This window comes from Argentina anserina, chromosome 7 (genome assembly GCF_933775445.1).
Source record: "Argentina anserina chromosome 7, drPotAnse1.1, whole genome shotgun sequence".
NCBI lineage: Eukaryota > Viridiplantae > Streptophyta > Magnoliopsida > Rosales > Rosaceae > Argentina > Argentina anserina.
In genome coordinates, this window is record NC_065878.1 from 8,988,020 (window position 1) to 9,002,051 (window position 14,032).

At 35.7% G+C, this 14,032-nt stretch overlaps 1 protein-coding gene across 1 annotated transcript; it reads right to left on the bottom strand.

Moving 5' to 3' along the window:
• Positions 1-12,687: 12,687 nt before the first annotated feature.
• On the bottom strand, positions 12,688-13,913 carry LOC126803530 (2-oxoglutarate-dependent dioxygenase 19-like). The gene is made up of 3 exons (XM_050531322.1): positions 13,860-13,913; positions 13,187-13,374; positions 12,688-12,937 (listed from the first exon to the last, which is right to left on the bottom strand). Exons 1-3 carry the CDS (start codon positions 13,911-13,913, stop codon positions 12,688-12,690), a joined length of 492 nt encoding a protein of 163 aa, XP_050387279.1.
• Between the last annotated feature and the right edge of the window lie 119 nt (positions 13,914-14,032).

The following is a 14,032-nucleotide window of genomic DNA, read 5'->3' on the forward strand; positions in this document are numbered from 1 at the left end:
ACCTTATATAAGTAGCAATAATTGAGACACGAAGCGTATAACTCGATCAAATACTACTTTGGTGAATGAAATCGTAACCCAAGAAGAGCCATGGCCGTGGCTTCCTCAAACATTCATTTAGATGCACAAGTTCAAGGAATTAATCAAAATAAAACTTAAATATAAATCGAAAACCCTACTGCCCCTAATCATTATACACGGCATCCATACATATACATGAGTTTATACAATCAAAACATAAAACCGAACAAGTCTGAAATTATGTTCTTCATATATAAAACCAAAAATAACATCCAATAAATCATTCAATGAATTCGAAAATTTCAGAAAACCAAAAGAAAAATTACAAGCCATGGATGAATCACACATTAGAAACCTTCTAGGATGAAGCAAAGATGATTCTGATTTGGAGAGGAGGAAGATGAGCACGGTTTTTATGGTGATGGATGAAGATTTGTGGCTTGAATTTTCTAGATATATTTTGGTAGAATTTCGGCTTTGTTTGTGAGAGAATGGAGATGCTATTTGTGTAGGAATGACATGCTATTTATAGAGGAATATGTGAGAGGGGCTACATGGTCATGGGCTGATTCTCTATTTTTTTTTCTTTCCTTCTCGATTGAATGATGATCATCTTTGTTGGTCACATGCATTCTCCCTTCTTCTAGGCCACATGCATTCTTCAGAATTATCTCTTTGTTCTCTCCTTCCTTTTTCTTTTTTTGTTTCCTTCTTTTCTTCTTCTTTCCGGATGAACATTCTCTCCTTTTAGGCTGCATACTTTTTCTTTTTCATCTTATTCAGAAAACTAAATTACTTTTTTCCTTTTTCTCCTTTTATTTCCTTCTTCTCCTCTTTTTTTCCATAATTTTCAAGTCATTATCTCACATTTAATTCTGAAAATAAGGAAATAAATAATAAATATAAATCACAAATGTTACAGAAATATCGAATAATAAAAATCCTAACCAAACTAGGTTTCCTAGTTCGACAAGGAATTCTACTCTATAGTACTCTCAAAATTTTCTGTGTTTTATACCCGTTTTAGCACCAAAAGGGAACCAACGTCACTAAAGACTCCTAACTCGACTCAATGACTCAATACTACAATAATAAGAGCTAAGTAAAGTACAAATGGAGGTAAAAATATGTTAAGAACGTCGCATAAAGTGCGCCTATCACACCCACCTTGTGAGCACGAAGTTAGAACCATGCAAAACAAATTAAGCCTAGCGAACTAACCCTAATAGTTTCAATGCTGACAACCATGGTATGATCCCCAGAAGCAACCAAGTAACCAAATGCCCTTAATGCAAAACTACGCTCACTTATTTAGAAAAAAATACCAGAACCACCCTACACAGAGGGGGCATCTCCAGCTTCTAGGCTAGCTAGAGAAGGTTGGCCAGAATCAGGCATCTAGGTGGCCTAGGCTACCTCTCTTTTTGTCCCCCTCTTCTCATCTGGTGAAGGTCGTCTCTTTAGAGGAGCGGCTCCTTCGTTTCCTATGGAGGGAGGTGACGATGTCGACCCCTATGGCTAGTGGGATCGATTTGATTGCAACGGTTGCCAATGGAGTGGCAGTTCAGTCGATGTGGGTGATATCTCCTTGTTTTGGGGATGTCGTCACGTGGTTTGGATGGCGGTGGTGTTTTTCCTCTGACGACGAGTCCAAAGTGGTTGAAATAGTTTTTTTCTTGGTCTTTGATGGCTTGGACAATCGGTGCGAAAATCCATGGTGGAGAGGTTAGGTGCTCCTATTGGCAGTATGGTGGCTTGCGACTGTGTCGCACCTCTTTACGGCTATGGGATGTTGTTGGTGCTAGGATTCATGTTTTGGGCCTGCATTCTGGGCTTTTCCTTTGGAGTTGTTTGCTAGACTTCTCTAGATTTTATATGGTCTTGAAGACAGAGTATGCATGTAATACTCCCTTGTGCATGTTAATTAATTGTTGCATAGTCAACTACTACTAAATATAATTGTGTCCTTCGTCGGAATCAAATTAATAATCCTTCCTTAGATTCTCAATCAAATTTTAGTATATGTGTAGTTAGAAAACTTGATAATAAATTCTCAACAACGCTCGTCTGCATTTCTTAAGGTTAGATAATTGGCTAAAGCAGGATGTTCTCTTGGTGTTGGATAAAATAAGCTAACATATATAGCATTGTTGGCTATAATTAATATATGTACTATTACTTACGAAAAATATATATAAGCGTCTATCACATCATAACCTGTTTTATATGTCATTCACTCTTGGTGCCGCACTAGCTAGTAATGATGAATATATATAGAAGAATAAAAGAATAAGTTGAACTTTTCATGAATAAATTTTCGTTTTATTTTCAAGTATATATATATATATATATATATATATATATATATATATATATAGGATCGCGCGATTTTATCGATTTTCTCTCTCTGGAGATGGATGTAAAATTTTCTTCAAATTCTCAACATGTCTTCATGCATGTGTTTGACAACTATGTTGTAAATCATACACGAGAACGAGTTAAATAAATCGATTTGTCAACTTTTAAAATCATACAAGAGAAAAAAATTATACATGTTGAGTGATGTAGTGCATATATATATGGTTAATCCGGTCGCTTTGATACCATGATTCATGAAAAATTGAGTGGTTGTAAGGACTTAATTTCATCCTCCTAAATTCATAGGCAATAGCAAATTTAATCTAGTACATATGAAAATTTGTGTGCATTATCAGCTAGCGTACAACGCCCCCGTGATATATGCTTTCGAAGCGCTCCTTCTCTGCTGTTGGATAGAAGATCAAAGTCTATATCCGAGCGATGTACTGATCCTTAATCTCGCAGATGATCAAAGTGTTACAGTCAGCTGTAGATCCTTGGTACAATACTTAAATCAACTCTTTCTGCTTGCCAATATTGTAAGTTAACTCAGCTCAGTAATCCACTTTGGAGCTTTGGACCTGAATCCAATATTGGTACAACTCTAGGTTCTTACTTCAATTGCAGAATCTAATAACGGATTTGTTTCTCAATGTGCTACGTACATGACTCGTAAAAAAAAGAAGTTAAACTTACTTGAGTAATAGTAGTAGTACTAATGATACATTTTTGCTTTTCTCTGAGAAATGATGACCTATTATGTTAACTTTAATCGATATTAGTGTATAAATGGACTAAACTATGATACGCGTCCTACGATTTTTCTTTAAGTGCTCCCCATGAATTCCGGGCGCCATCTCCAAGCCCTACATGTTCCGGCCAAAAGCTGTCATGAAAGTAAACACTAGTATATTAAGTTATGGGTTTACACTAAGCACATTTTATTAAAGTGAGAGATGAAGAATACAGATCATCATTTAAATGATAAATTATATGTGATGAACAGTTAGGGTTTGCAATAAAAGGACGAAAACTAGCTTGGATTTAGGCAAATCCTATCCCCATCTATTCTTGGATGCGAGATTTGACCAATCCTTGCCCATATATTATTCCTGTCCAAATCACATTTCACCATCATTGGTCCTCTTTTTACTCCCCAATTTCATTTTCTTATTTCGATCACCAGAAGATGATGAAAACAAATTCAGACATACATGTACGTACGTGTGACAAGGTATTGGGACAACTTCGGTTTGGATATTGACGTTTTTGTTCATGCAAGGCTTTATATGTGGAAAGGATATCGTATTACTAAAGCTAGAAATTAAAAAGCTAAAGCGAAACGTTGCAGTCGTGTGGTAAATGTCACTAATGATCAAACTTCAATTGGCCAGTCTGAAATTAGGGTTATCAATTCTGACACGACCCGATAATACGATTTGAAACTAACACGAAATAAAACGGGTTAAATATGCACGATTAAAAAATTGGTCAATGGCGTGTCAACCCGTCATGACTCATTTAATAAACGAGTCAACGACGGGTTAAATCGCTAACAAGAAATGAATCTGAATGACACGTTTAATAAAAGAGTCGAACTAAAGTTTATATATAATACATGTACACATCTATTTAAAATTGTGATATTATATGTATATAAGAGTTTAGTAAGTCTTTTCTCATTTTGAACTAGAATTTGGGGTAATACATTGATTTTTTTTGTTTGATTCTTGCTTCAGTTGGTTATCTTATTTAAAACGATAGGATATATTTATTAAATGATTTAAACGGGTTAGAAACAAGTAACCCGTTTGATAAATAGGTTGAGTTTGAGTTTAAATTTTTGACACGATTATTAAATGGGTTGGGTTTGGGTTTACATTTTATGACATGCCAGACATCTTTACCCGACACGACCCATTGACAGCCCTACCTGAAACCCTAACTCTACATATTTTTAAAAGTTGCATATATACTAGTGATCCATCAGGCCATCACTACTCAACTGATCGATCGAGAATTGAAATGACTAAATATAGTCGGGAGGAGCCTATTAAACGAAGCTGGATAAAATAAATAATGTTCCTACTGAGATCTCATTGTAAGAAGGAAAAATTTCAAGAATGGTACATGAACTATACTTCACTAATCATTAAGGGTACTCAATTTTCGTTTCTACAACATTAGTTCATGAACTATCGAATTCAAACCATTTTTCATACATCTCCGTTAGCTCACTGTTAACTTACCATCACATGAAATATTTGCATAGGACAGTTTCATCTATTCCAATTTTCCTATCCTTTTGTTATGGTAAACTCTTATTCCTTACTGATATTGTTTCTAGCTTGTCTGGATCAACCACTCAGTCCTGTTTAGAGGCATAACTTCTTCCTCCGTATACTGCATACTCACACCATTAGAATTGTAGGATCTTTCCTCCTTGGTAAATCCTAATTATGGTATTTATCTATTCAAGTCTTCAACACCATTCACCTCCTACCAAAACCAGATACTCTAAATACAATAAATTTGACTGTTGAACCTCTTTCTCCATTGTTGAATACGGTGAGTGCGGAATCAACTGTCATTGCTCTCCTTCTTCTATTCACTTTGTATTTATTTAGTTATTCTCCCATCTATTTGTTATCAGAGTCTTTTTTTTCTTAGTTTGGTTTTGTCATTCGAGGCGTGTGAGAGAGAGAGAGAGAGAGAGAGAGAGAGAGAGAGAGAGAGAGAGAGAGAGAGAGAGAGAGAGAGAGAGAGAGCTGACTTTTCCATCAGTGTATCAAATAAGATTAGGTAAATACCACTCAACCTTTCATATTTTTAGTAATGACATGACTGTAACAGTGATATAACGAAGATGTACAAAATGTGGTAGAAATTCGATAATTCATGTACTAATGTTGTAGATACGAAAATTGAGTACCCTTAATTATTAGTAGATGATAGTTCATATGCCATTCTTGTAATTTTGCTTGGTAAGGAACCTTTTTCTGTTCTCATTGCAAATAGTTTTTTTTAAGGGCGGCTGCAAGAAGTTTAGATCGAGTAGTTCCATATTTTAAAATTCATTATATACATTTTTTTGCTCGGTTTCCGAGGACAAGATTTCTAATTTACGATCCATCTTATCTATCAACCCTAATATATAAGTTTTCTAATTTCTTATAGAGAGAAAACACAGCGTAATTATCACAATACAAATTTCAAATTAAAGTACGTGATCACACGCCAAATATAAATCAAAATTAACTTTCTCTCTCTACTACAATGAAGGGAAGCGTATCTATACTAATACGTGTATACATGTGTTGACCTCCATTCATTCTACGCCCCTTGGGCCACGCTAAATGTAAAATGAAATTAATCGAAAGTATAATCCAAAGAGATGCGTTAATTAAACAATAGTTTATGTTTGTCCAACTTTGACAACTTCAAAGGATTAAGCACTTGGCATCTTTTAATCTTTTGTTTAAAGAGCAAGTGCCTTCTTTGGAACCTAATGACATGCAACTTTGTCGTCTTCTAGGGGTGATTACGATTAATTAATCCCTCAACTTTCATTGATTATCTCAACAACGACAATATCATCGACCAATCAAAACGCGTCTACGGACACCAGAAAACTAATTAACAGTTCCCTAATGTCTCATCAAGTCCGAACGGTCCCCACCATGTTGTGCTTATGGATGATTTGTTTATATTTCATAATAAAATAAATTATTAATCTGCAAAAGAGAAAACCTAATCTTGGGGGCAATTAGGGCAAAAACGGCTCCACCTAAATTTTGTTCGCATTTCAAGCAAGTCCAAGGTTTGGAACTTCTTTGATAAGAAGCTAAGTCGACAATAGCTCCTCAACTAACCATTCATCTTGTACATGCATGAACTCCAAGTAGTATCCAAGTATGAGAAGAACGAAAAAGAAAACATATTCATGTTGTATATTATACGTGTTTGAGGGTGATTAGTTTTGCAGATTCAAGTCGATATATAATGCGCACGCATATATGATTAGTACGACACGAGGTTTAATCTCCTTACACGTTTTATTAATTTACCACTTTGAAAATAGTTTGCTTTTCTGTTTATCGTTATGTGTTAGACCTAACAATTACGCGTATTGTATATTGTCAATTTATAGGTAGTTTATCTAGTTCGATTGAGTACGTCTTGTACAAATGAGAGATATAGATATCAGCCATTCACATCTGAGAGACAATTTAGATGCGAACTTTTTCTAATGATCTCATAACTAAAAAAAAATGACCTAGACTTCGGTTCGAATTTAAAATATAAAATGCTCGCTGCTTAATTTTTTTTTAATAATTAAGGATGGAGAGACATTGGAATATCCAATAGCTTAGCCTGCTATTATAAGATTGAATACACTAGGAATTATATTGCATGTCGTCTAAAATAAATTTAATGCATGTGTTATGCGCATAACACACCAAGTTTATTTTGTATTCTTCCACAAAGAAGTAGACACTAACTTATAATCTAACTGCTTTTATATTTATTATCATTTATAAATATCGTGAGTACTTGATATGAGGAAAATCTTCATCTTCGGGAAGATTCTTTGAACAATATGGTTGTGCACTAATTTATAATCAGATTTATCTTCCGGGAGAATTATTATTCTACCCTTGTGTGTGTCTTAGCTTATTTAGGTTTCCTTATTAAAGTAAATTATGCTTTATGTAATAAATATGAATCCCTAATTCTTCAGGATACTCCGTATGTAATGTCTGTATATAAGCTTCCTTATTAATCAATAAAAGGTTACATTATGTTCTTTTATGTTGTTATTATTCTTGTATTCATCATACTTGATCATGTTATTATACACTTTGTTTTAAAAGTTTCTAAGCGATGAGGCCACAACCAGAAAAAGAAACCCTAGCCCTGAAATATTATGCCCTGACACCCTTTCTTCCTTTTGGCATTGCTAGAGAACAATGTGTTGTCGGAAAAACAAAGAAAAAGAAAACAGTAATCCACATCGTAATTGCTATTGGCACCTAGAAATTATTTTGGGCACCCCATCTTCTTCACCAACCCACCTCGCTGATCTGGTTCACTCTGTCGCCAAACCCAGACCGTTAACACATGATCATTAGCTATCCTCTGGGCGCTGCTGCCTCAGCTCGTTTTTCCGGATCTCGACATCGCCCTCTACTGTCGAGGCTGCCCTTGAAGCCCAAAACGCCGACGTCTCTAGGCCGGCGTCCTCCGACCTCATCATTGTGCAACTCAGACTACTCGTCAATGCCAATGACGAATCCACTCCCTAAATCGGAGCTCACACGCTCATCAAGCCTCCTCCATGCTGTAGCGCCGCAACACCCTCAACTTGGATCAGAGCCCTCCCCTGACCCGGATTCTCCAGATCCGACTCGCGTCGCTACCTTACACCGACTTGTCTTGCATATGGGCCCTATACTAGCCCAGCAGCTCCTATTAGGCCTTAGCCCTCCCGAGCCCAATGGCCTATTTTCTCTTAACTCTATTCTTTTTCCTTTTTTCCTATTTATTAATTTAATCGTTGTCTTTGCACATTTTATTTCCTAACTAAGTTTCACGTGCTTGTATAGGAAAAATGATCGCTTATCGTTTCATGGTGATGACATACACATTAGAGATGGATGCTATTTTTACAATCTGAACATTGTTTCGAGTGTATCCACAAATTATTTCTATGTCATCTATATGAAGATCAAAAAGGACTCCAGCCAACAACTTTTTTGCATCAAGTTTCATTTGAAGACTATCTCAATTAAATGCAGTCTATTTGGCAGACCAACAAGTATGTTTTTCTTAAACTTGCTGCTTTTGAACATATATATATATAAAATATTGGGCGCTACTAGCCTTCTTCATGTCTCTTTTCTGGCATTTCTTATAACGCCAATGAGACCAAAGAGGGATATGATTTCCCTCTTGGTCAACGTTTTTCGTGACGGTCTTAGGGGAGTCACGTTATTATTTAAAGGGAAGAAATTGATTTCATGTGGTTGTTTGAGTACACCGTTATTTTAGGTGCGATCATGATAATCGCTGATATGCATCGATTATTTTGTGACCATATACAACCCTGAATATGTCATACTTGAATAGTTTCGATTATTCGAAACCTATACAACCCTCGTTTCTTGTGGATGCGTCACAATCGTGACTATTATTTGAATGTTTGAGTTTTCTTAAACTCATGTCTATAAACGATAATCCCAAGGTCTACGTACTCATTTATTTGAGTTGAAATTCACTACTCTGAAGTAGCACTATTTGCTGATAAAAGATCCCAAAAATAGCAAATTATATGGGATACACTTAAAGTGATTCAATAACCGTCTATGTCGATGTTTTATCAGAGTTGACCTTGATGCATACTCCACATACAAGAAACACATGCCAGTTTTGGCACATGTATCTATTAGATTAAGGGAACTTTGGAGATGGAAACATAACATTCCCAATTTGTTGTATAAGCGTGTGCGTGTGTTAATGGATTTATCTCCCATGATTGATGATGTATTCACATATGCTCTCATTTCGTTGTAAAGTATCAACGATAAGCAACTTCATCGAAGTGGAAATAATCAATACAGACTGATATAGACTTGTTATGTTATGTTATTGTTTGTAAGTGTAATGAGAAAAATGAAGTCATGCGAGATTTGCAGAACTTATGGCGCAAAAATTGTGTCATTATCATAGTATTGACCACGATGAGTTATATTATCTCGTTATGGACATAATTGCTTTCCGCTACTTGATCAGTAGTAGTGCCTATGAATACTGATTTGCAACATATGATTGTGGTTACAACATATATGTAAAGGGATATTTACATAGATACGAAAGTGCCCGAGGGACCAAGGAACAAAATCTCCCCGATATTTCCGATATATCCTCCGATATCTCTCTTAAAAAAAACGATATATCTTAGGGGTAAATATCTTATTTTTTCCCGTATCTGCGATATTTCTCCGATAACATAAAATATCTCCGATATTTCTCCGATATTTACAATATATCTGATATATCTTCGATATTTTAGAGAAATATTTGAAAATTTTTACTTAAAAAAATTTGACTCAATTTGAGGATGTCTCGGACTCTCCTTGACCTGGACTTTTTGATTAATTAATCACCTTGAGGGATATAAAAAATAAGACTAGAAGAGTAGTCCTTCAATCGGCTAATTTTTAATTTTTCGTAAAAGATATCGAGATGAGAAGTGAAAGTTCAAGTCTTGACTCTTAAAAGTCAAGCCATATCAGTGACCAGTGCTCTCCTTAACCTTGAGGGAATTCAAAATAAAGGGTCACAACGTAGTCTCACACTCTCATGAAGGTCACACGAGAATATCCAGAATTTTAGTAACAAGTGTTCTCCTCAAGGAATATAGAAATAGTAGTAATCTTTATCTCCTTGACGTCCTCTCAAAGGATATCTAGATAAGGAGTGTTCTCCTCGAGCACTATTATGGAAAGTAAGAAAACATGAGTCACATTGTAGTCTTTGTCTCCTAGAAGTTCCCTCATACCTTCATAGATTGCAAGCAACCCGTGAACCCATCATGGAATGATGATAATACTGAAATTTGCCATGCGTATTTTAGCACAAACTGCTTCCTCTTCTGCTTGTGAAGGAAGTGGAGTACTTTTTCTCTTATTCATACAAAGCAAAGGAACTGTCTTGCATATCAGAAGTTGGAAAAACTCGTATACTACTACTACAACATGAAGTTACGACTACGTGATAAACGAGCAAAAGATAATGTGATTAATGAAAACAACTATATCGATATACTTCATGTTGCTAGTGAACCACTTCAGAATGACATTAATCCTCGTCATGATTGGATTATGCATGCACACCTCGATGATGAAGATGAAAACCTTCCTGCACATATCGTAGAAAAGGCAACTAATTTTAGAATTTATTACACAAGGTATTATCTGATGAAGTTGAAGATCCGAGAGATGATTCTGATAATGCTAGTGTGTGGGGCGGTGTAGCAACTCCAGATAGTTCAGATAGTGATGATGATGATAGTGGTGGTGGTGGTGGTGGTGGTAATGGTGATGGTAGTGGTGGAAGTCGACAAGGTGATAGAGATACAAGGTTTGAATATGGACAATTTTATGTAGGTGGAGAATTTGAACAGTTTACTTGTGAAAGTAATTTTGATCGTGCTACCCAAGATGAGAATCATGGATCTAGGTACAAGAGGAGGACAAGAGGAGCCATTGATAATCAAAATATTTCATCTGATGTTAGTTCAGTTGCATTAAGTTTTGATTCTATCAGTTTAGGCACATAGCACAGTGGGATGTCAAACGAATCATATGAAGTCAACTATCAATCTGGTCATCCTATTTACAATTATGGTCAGTTTGGAGACGTTTATGATCAATTATCGAGTTCCGTTCATCCTTACTATCTCATTCTCAGAGAAACTGTTAGTAGCTCAAAAGAGATATATGACTATCATGTTAACCATTACAATTCGTACTATATGGCTCGTATGTCTTGGGCAAAGTATTGTAGTTTTATTGACCAACGTGTATCTTTTCAAGCACTTAGAGCCTCTTTCTGGTACTAGATAAAATTAATAATTGTATTTGTTTGTATGTAATTCAATAATAAATAATTTCAAAAGAGGAACGATATCCCATATATTTCCGATATATCCGATATCTCCATTTTTCAAAAAAACGATATATCCCCCGATACCGATATTTTGAACCTTGCGAGGGACCTTAATTACTCAATTAAATGCCTCCAGACCACTGAGAACTTATGCAGTCAGATTGCAACATTTGAGAGAAGTAGTACAATCGGTTGCAAGAACTTACACCCATATGTGTTCATATGAAAACTAATTTTGGATTCTATATTCAGTCTAAGTATAGATGATGAAGAGTTTCAATGAGTTATAGATTCATATATGTTAGTGTTGTTGGGACACTTTTGCTTTCATTATGATGTGATTAACTACGCGCCTATGCATCGTCATTGGACTTGAATTGTTCTTTGACATGGGTTTAGTGCTACACTTAGTGAACCAACACAAATCATATCTACACTAATGCCGCCAGCAGCTCCAGCAATATCAACGTACACCTTGGTGTAGCAATCGATACTAGTAGCGTAGAGGATGCGTACGGTGCTGTGTCGGACCAAAATTTGTCATTCATTGGTCTATTCCCCCATTCCATTGTAAAAGACACATTGAATGTGACAAATCAAAATCTATCCAGTTTCGTAGGTCAACTTCAATGAGACCTACATGACAATTTACTTAATGAAATATAATGAATTTAGAACCATTGGAAAGGTCGATGTGTTTACTTTCTAGGGATACCAACCATTCGGTTATATCTGTCGTATTGAGTGAGTTATGGCCGTTTTAGCAAAGTAGGACAATTCTATCCGGGAATTTAAAATTCAGTCAACTTCGACAATGCACTATGAACTGCTCCGGTCGAGTTAGGTTGTGAACTTTATGTCACTAGAAAAACACGGGTGTTTACTTTCCAGAAAAGTTTACAGTTCACTAAAAACCTATTGTGACGAAGACTTTATGGCCGTTTAAGTGAGTGAAGGTCATTCTACCTGAGAATCTGATTCTCATTGTAAACTCTTGTTTTGAGTTGTTATGAAATCTTGTTTCTAAGATCTAAATTTGGCTATGTATAGCATGTATGATCTAAGGATGTGTGGCTAGATTATTTATTAATCATTAGCCCAAGACTACATTTGAGAAGCATGTATTTCAATGAATGATGTTGTACCAAAGAAGTTAACATGGACTAGGTGCATAAACACATCCAACACGAAAATGCCAAATTCAGGCGCATGTTGCAGTTAATAAGAGGGAAGATTTATTAGTATCAAAATCCGAAACAACTTCCAAGTACTGAATTGTAGGTCAAGTCCCAAAGTATGGTAACTCAATTCAATAAACCGTGACAAATTCCGTCACAATGGTATAAGTGACAATTTCCGTCACAAACCAATGGTATAAGCGACAATTTCCATCGCAAACCGATATTTGTCCCATTTGTTTTCAAATTTGTAGCTACACACAATGGCTACGGATGGTAAAATCGGCACTCCCAGCCGCTCCTAAATTCGGTATCAAGGGAAACATATCCCTTTATACCACCCAAGAAACGAAAGAATCGGGTTGAAAAGGAAAAGGAGGTTGAAAGTCCCCGATGAAAGACAAAATTCATAAAAATCTAAATTAGATGAAAGCAGCAACGTTAATTAAAATATATTTGGTTATCTACCAAATAAATATCGTAATAGTTGCGCATGCTTTATTTCATGGTCAATATGTTCAGCAATGCCAATGGAACCTTTTGATTTAAAATTCGGTGGGTATAAGTTGAGGGAAGATACATCAAAGCCAGAATCAATCTCGAGAGCTTTCTCTATGTAGCACTCTTCAAATCCCATGGCTTTTGATATTGCCTTGCCCAAACCTTCTAATATGACTCGCAGTCTTTTGACATACTCTTCCATAGCCTCACTACATTTATAGAAAATAAACACAAGCAAACATATAATGTTAATGATATAAACAGTGCATGTGAACATCTTGCCCGGTCTATATCATTTGCTATTTGCTAATATAGTTAATTTGGCCCTCTATTGTACGTAATGAGGAGGTCGTACGTATATAGTTCGACTCATTAAAAACCACGTACGTACGTGTTAAAATTCTCAATTGCATGTTGATGTTTCTATATGTCTACGCTAATGCATCAAACCTCATTACCTGAAACCAGATGGTTTGGTAGGACAGTAAAACTGAGGATGTCCAGCTAACTTGAAATTTTCCCTGTTCTCTCCCAAAGAAGATCGAAGTTCCCATCGAAGTTTGTCTGTTGGATTCTTTTTCTCATACTTCTTTCGATTTTCTATATTCGCTGGATTGAAGAAGTCTGATATCCCTCGGAAAACCGACTCAAATTAATACATCATCCGGAACACCATGGTTTACCAACTGAAATTATTCTTTAAAGTTTAAACCCATAAAATTGTACATAAAGGAATGAATAAACAAAGGAATGAATATGTACGGTTATAGTGTCCACATGAATAAAAAAGGAATGAATATGTACGATTATAGTGTCCATAAAATTCTACATATTGAATATTATCTTTCTTTCTTTTTTTATCAAAGAATATTGTACATAACTAGAATATTATCTATTCTCCTTAAAACAATATTTAAAATTAATGATGGAAGCAGAATTGAATTGTTATAACCTCAGGTGAAGAAGGTATGATTTGTAAAGTTATGAAAATATGTTGACTGAAGTAGCTCTTATTATCGGACGGAGAGAAAGTAGAAGGAAACATTAGAGTGCTAATTATATGCGACATACGTTAAAGAAGCCAAAGTCCTCGCATGGCATGTCCTAGGTACTACAGAGCTTTCAGTCTACGTCCAGAATATCAGAGAATAGCATAGAGTAGTCGATGGTGGGGATTTTCACCATTGATTATGGCTGGCGACCATTTTCCCAGCCATTTTGGGTTCCTTTTTTTTTTTGCTGGTAGACGTATGGGAGATGGTGAAGTATACAGATTTTGTATGTGCTGAGGCGTGGGTCATCTT

What these genes read in the sequence shown, in the direction of transcription:
- LOC126803530 (XM_050531322.1), bottom strand. Translation starts at nt 13,913, where the DNA reads ATGGTGAAAATCCCCACCATCGACTACTCTATGCTATTCTCTGATATT. An exon ending in TATTCTCTGATATTCTGGAC is followed by an intron (nt 13,375 to 13,859) that starts GTAGACTGAAAG and finishes TATTAATTTGAG; the next exon opens with TCGGTTTTCCGAGGGATATC. An exon ending in ACCAAACCATCTGGTTTCAG is followed by an intron (nt 12,938 to 13,186) that starts GTAATGAGGTTT and finishes CTATAAATGTAG; the next exon opens with TGAGGCTATGGAAGAGTATG.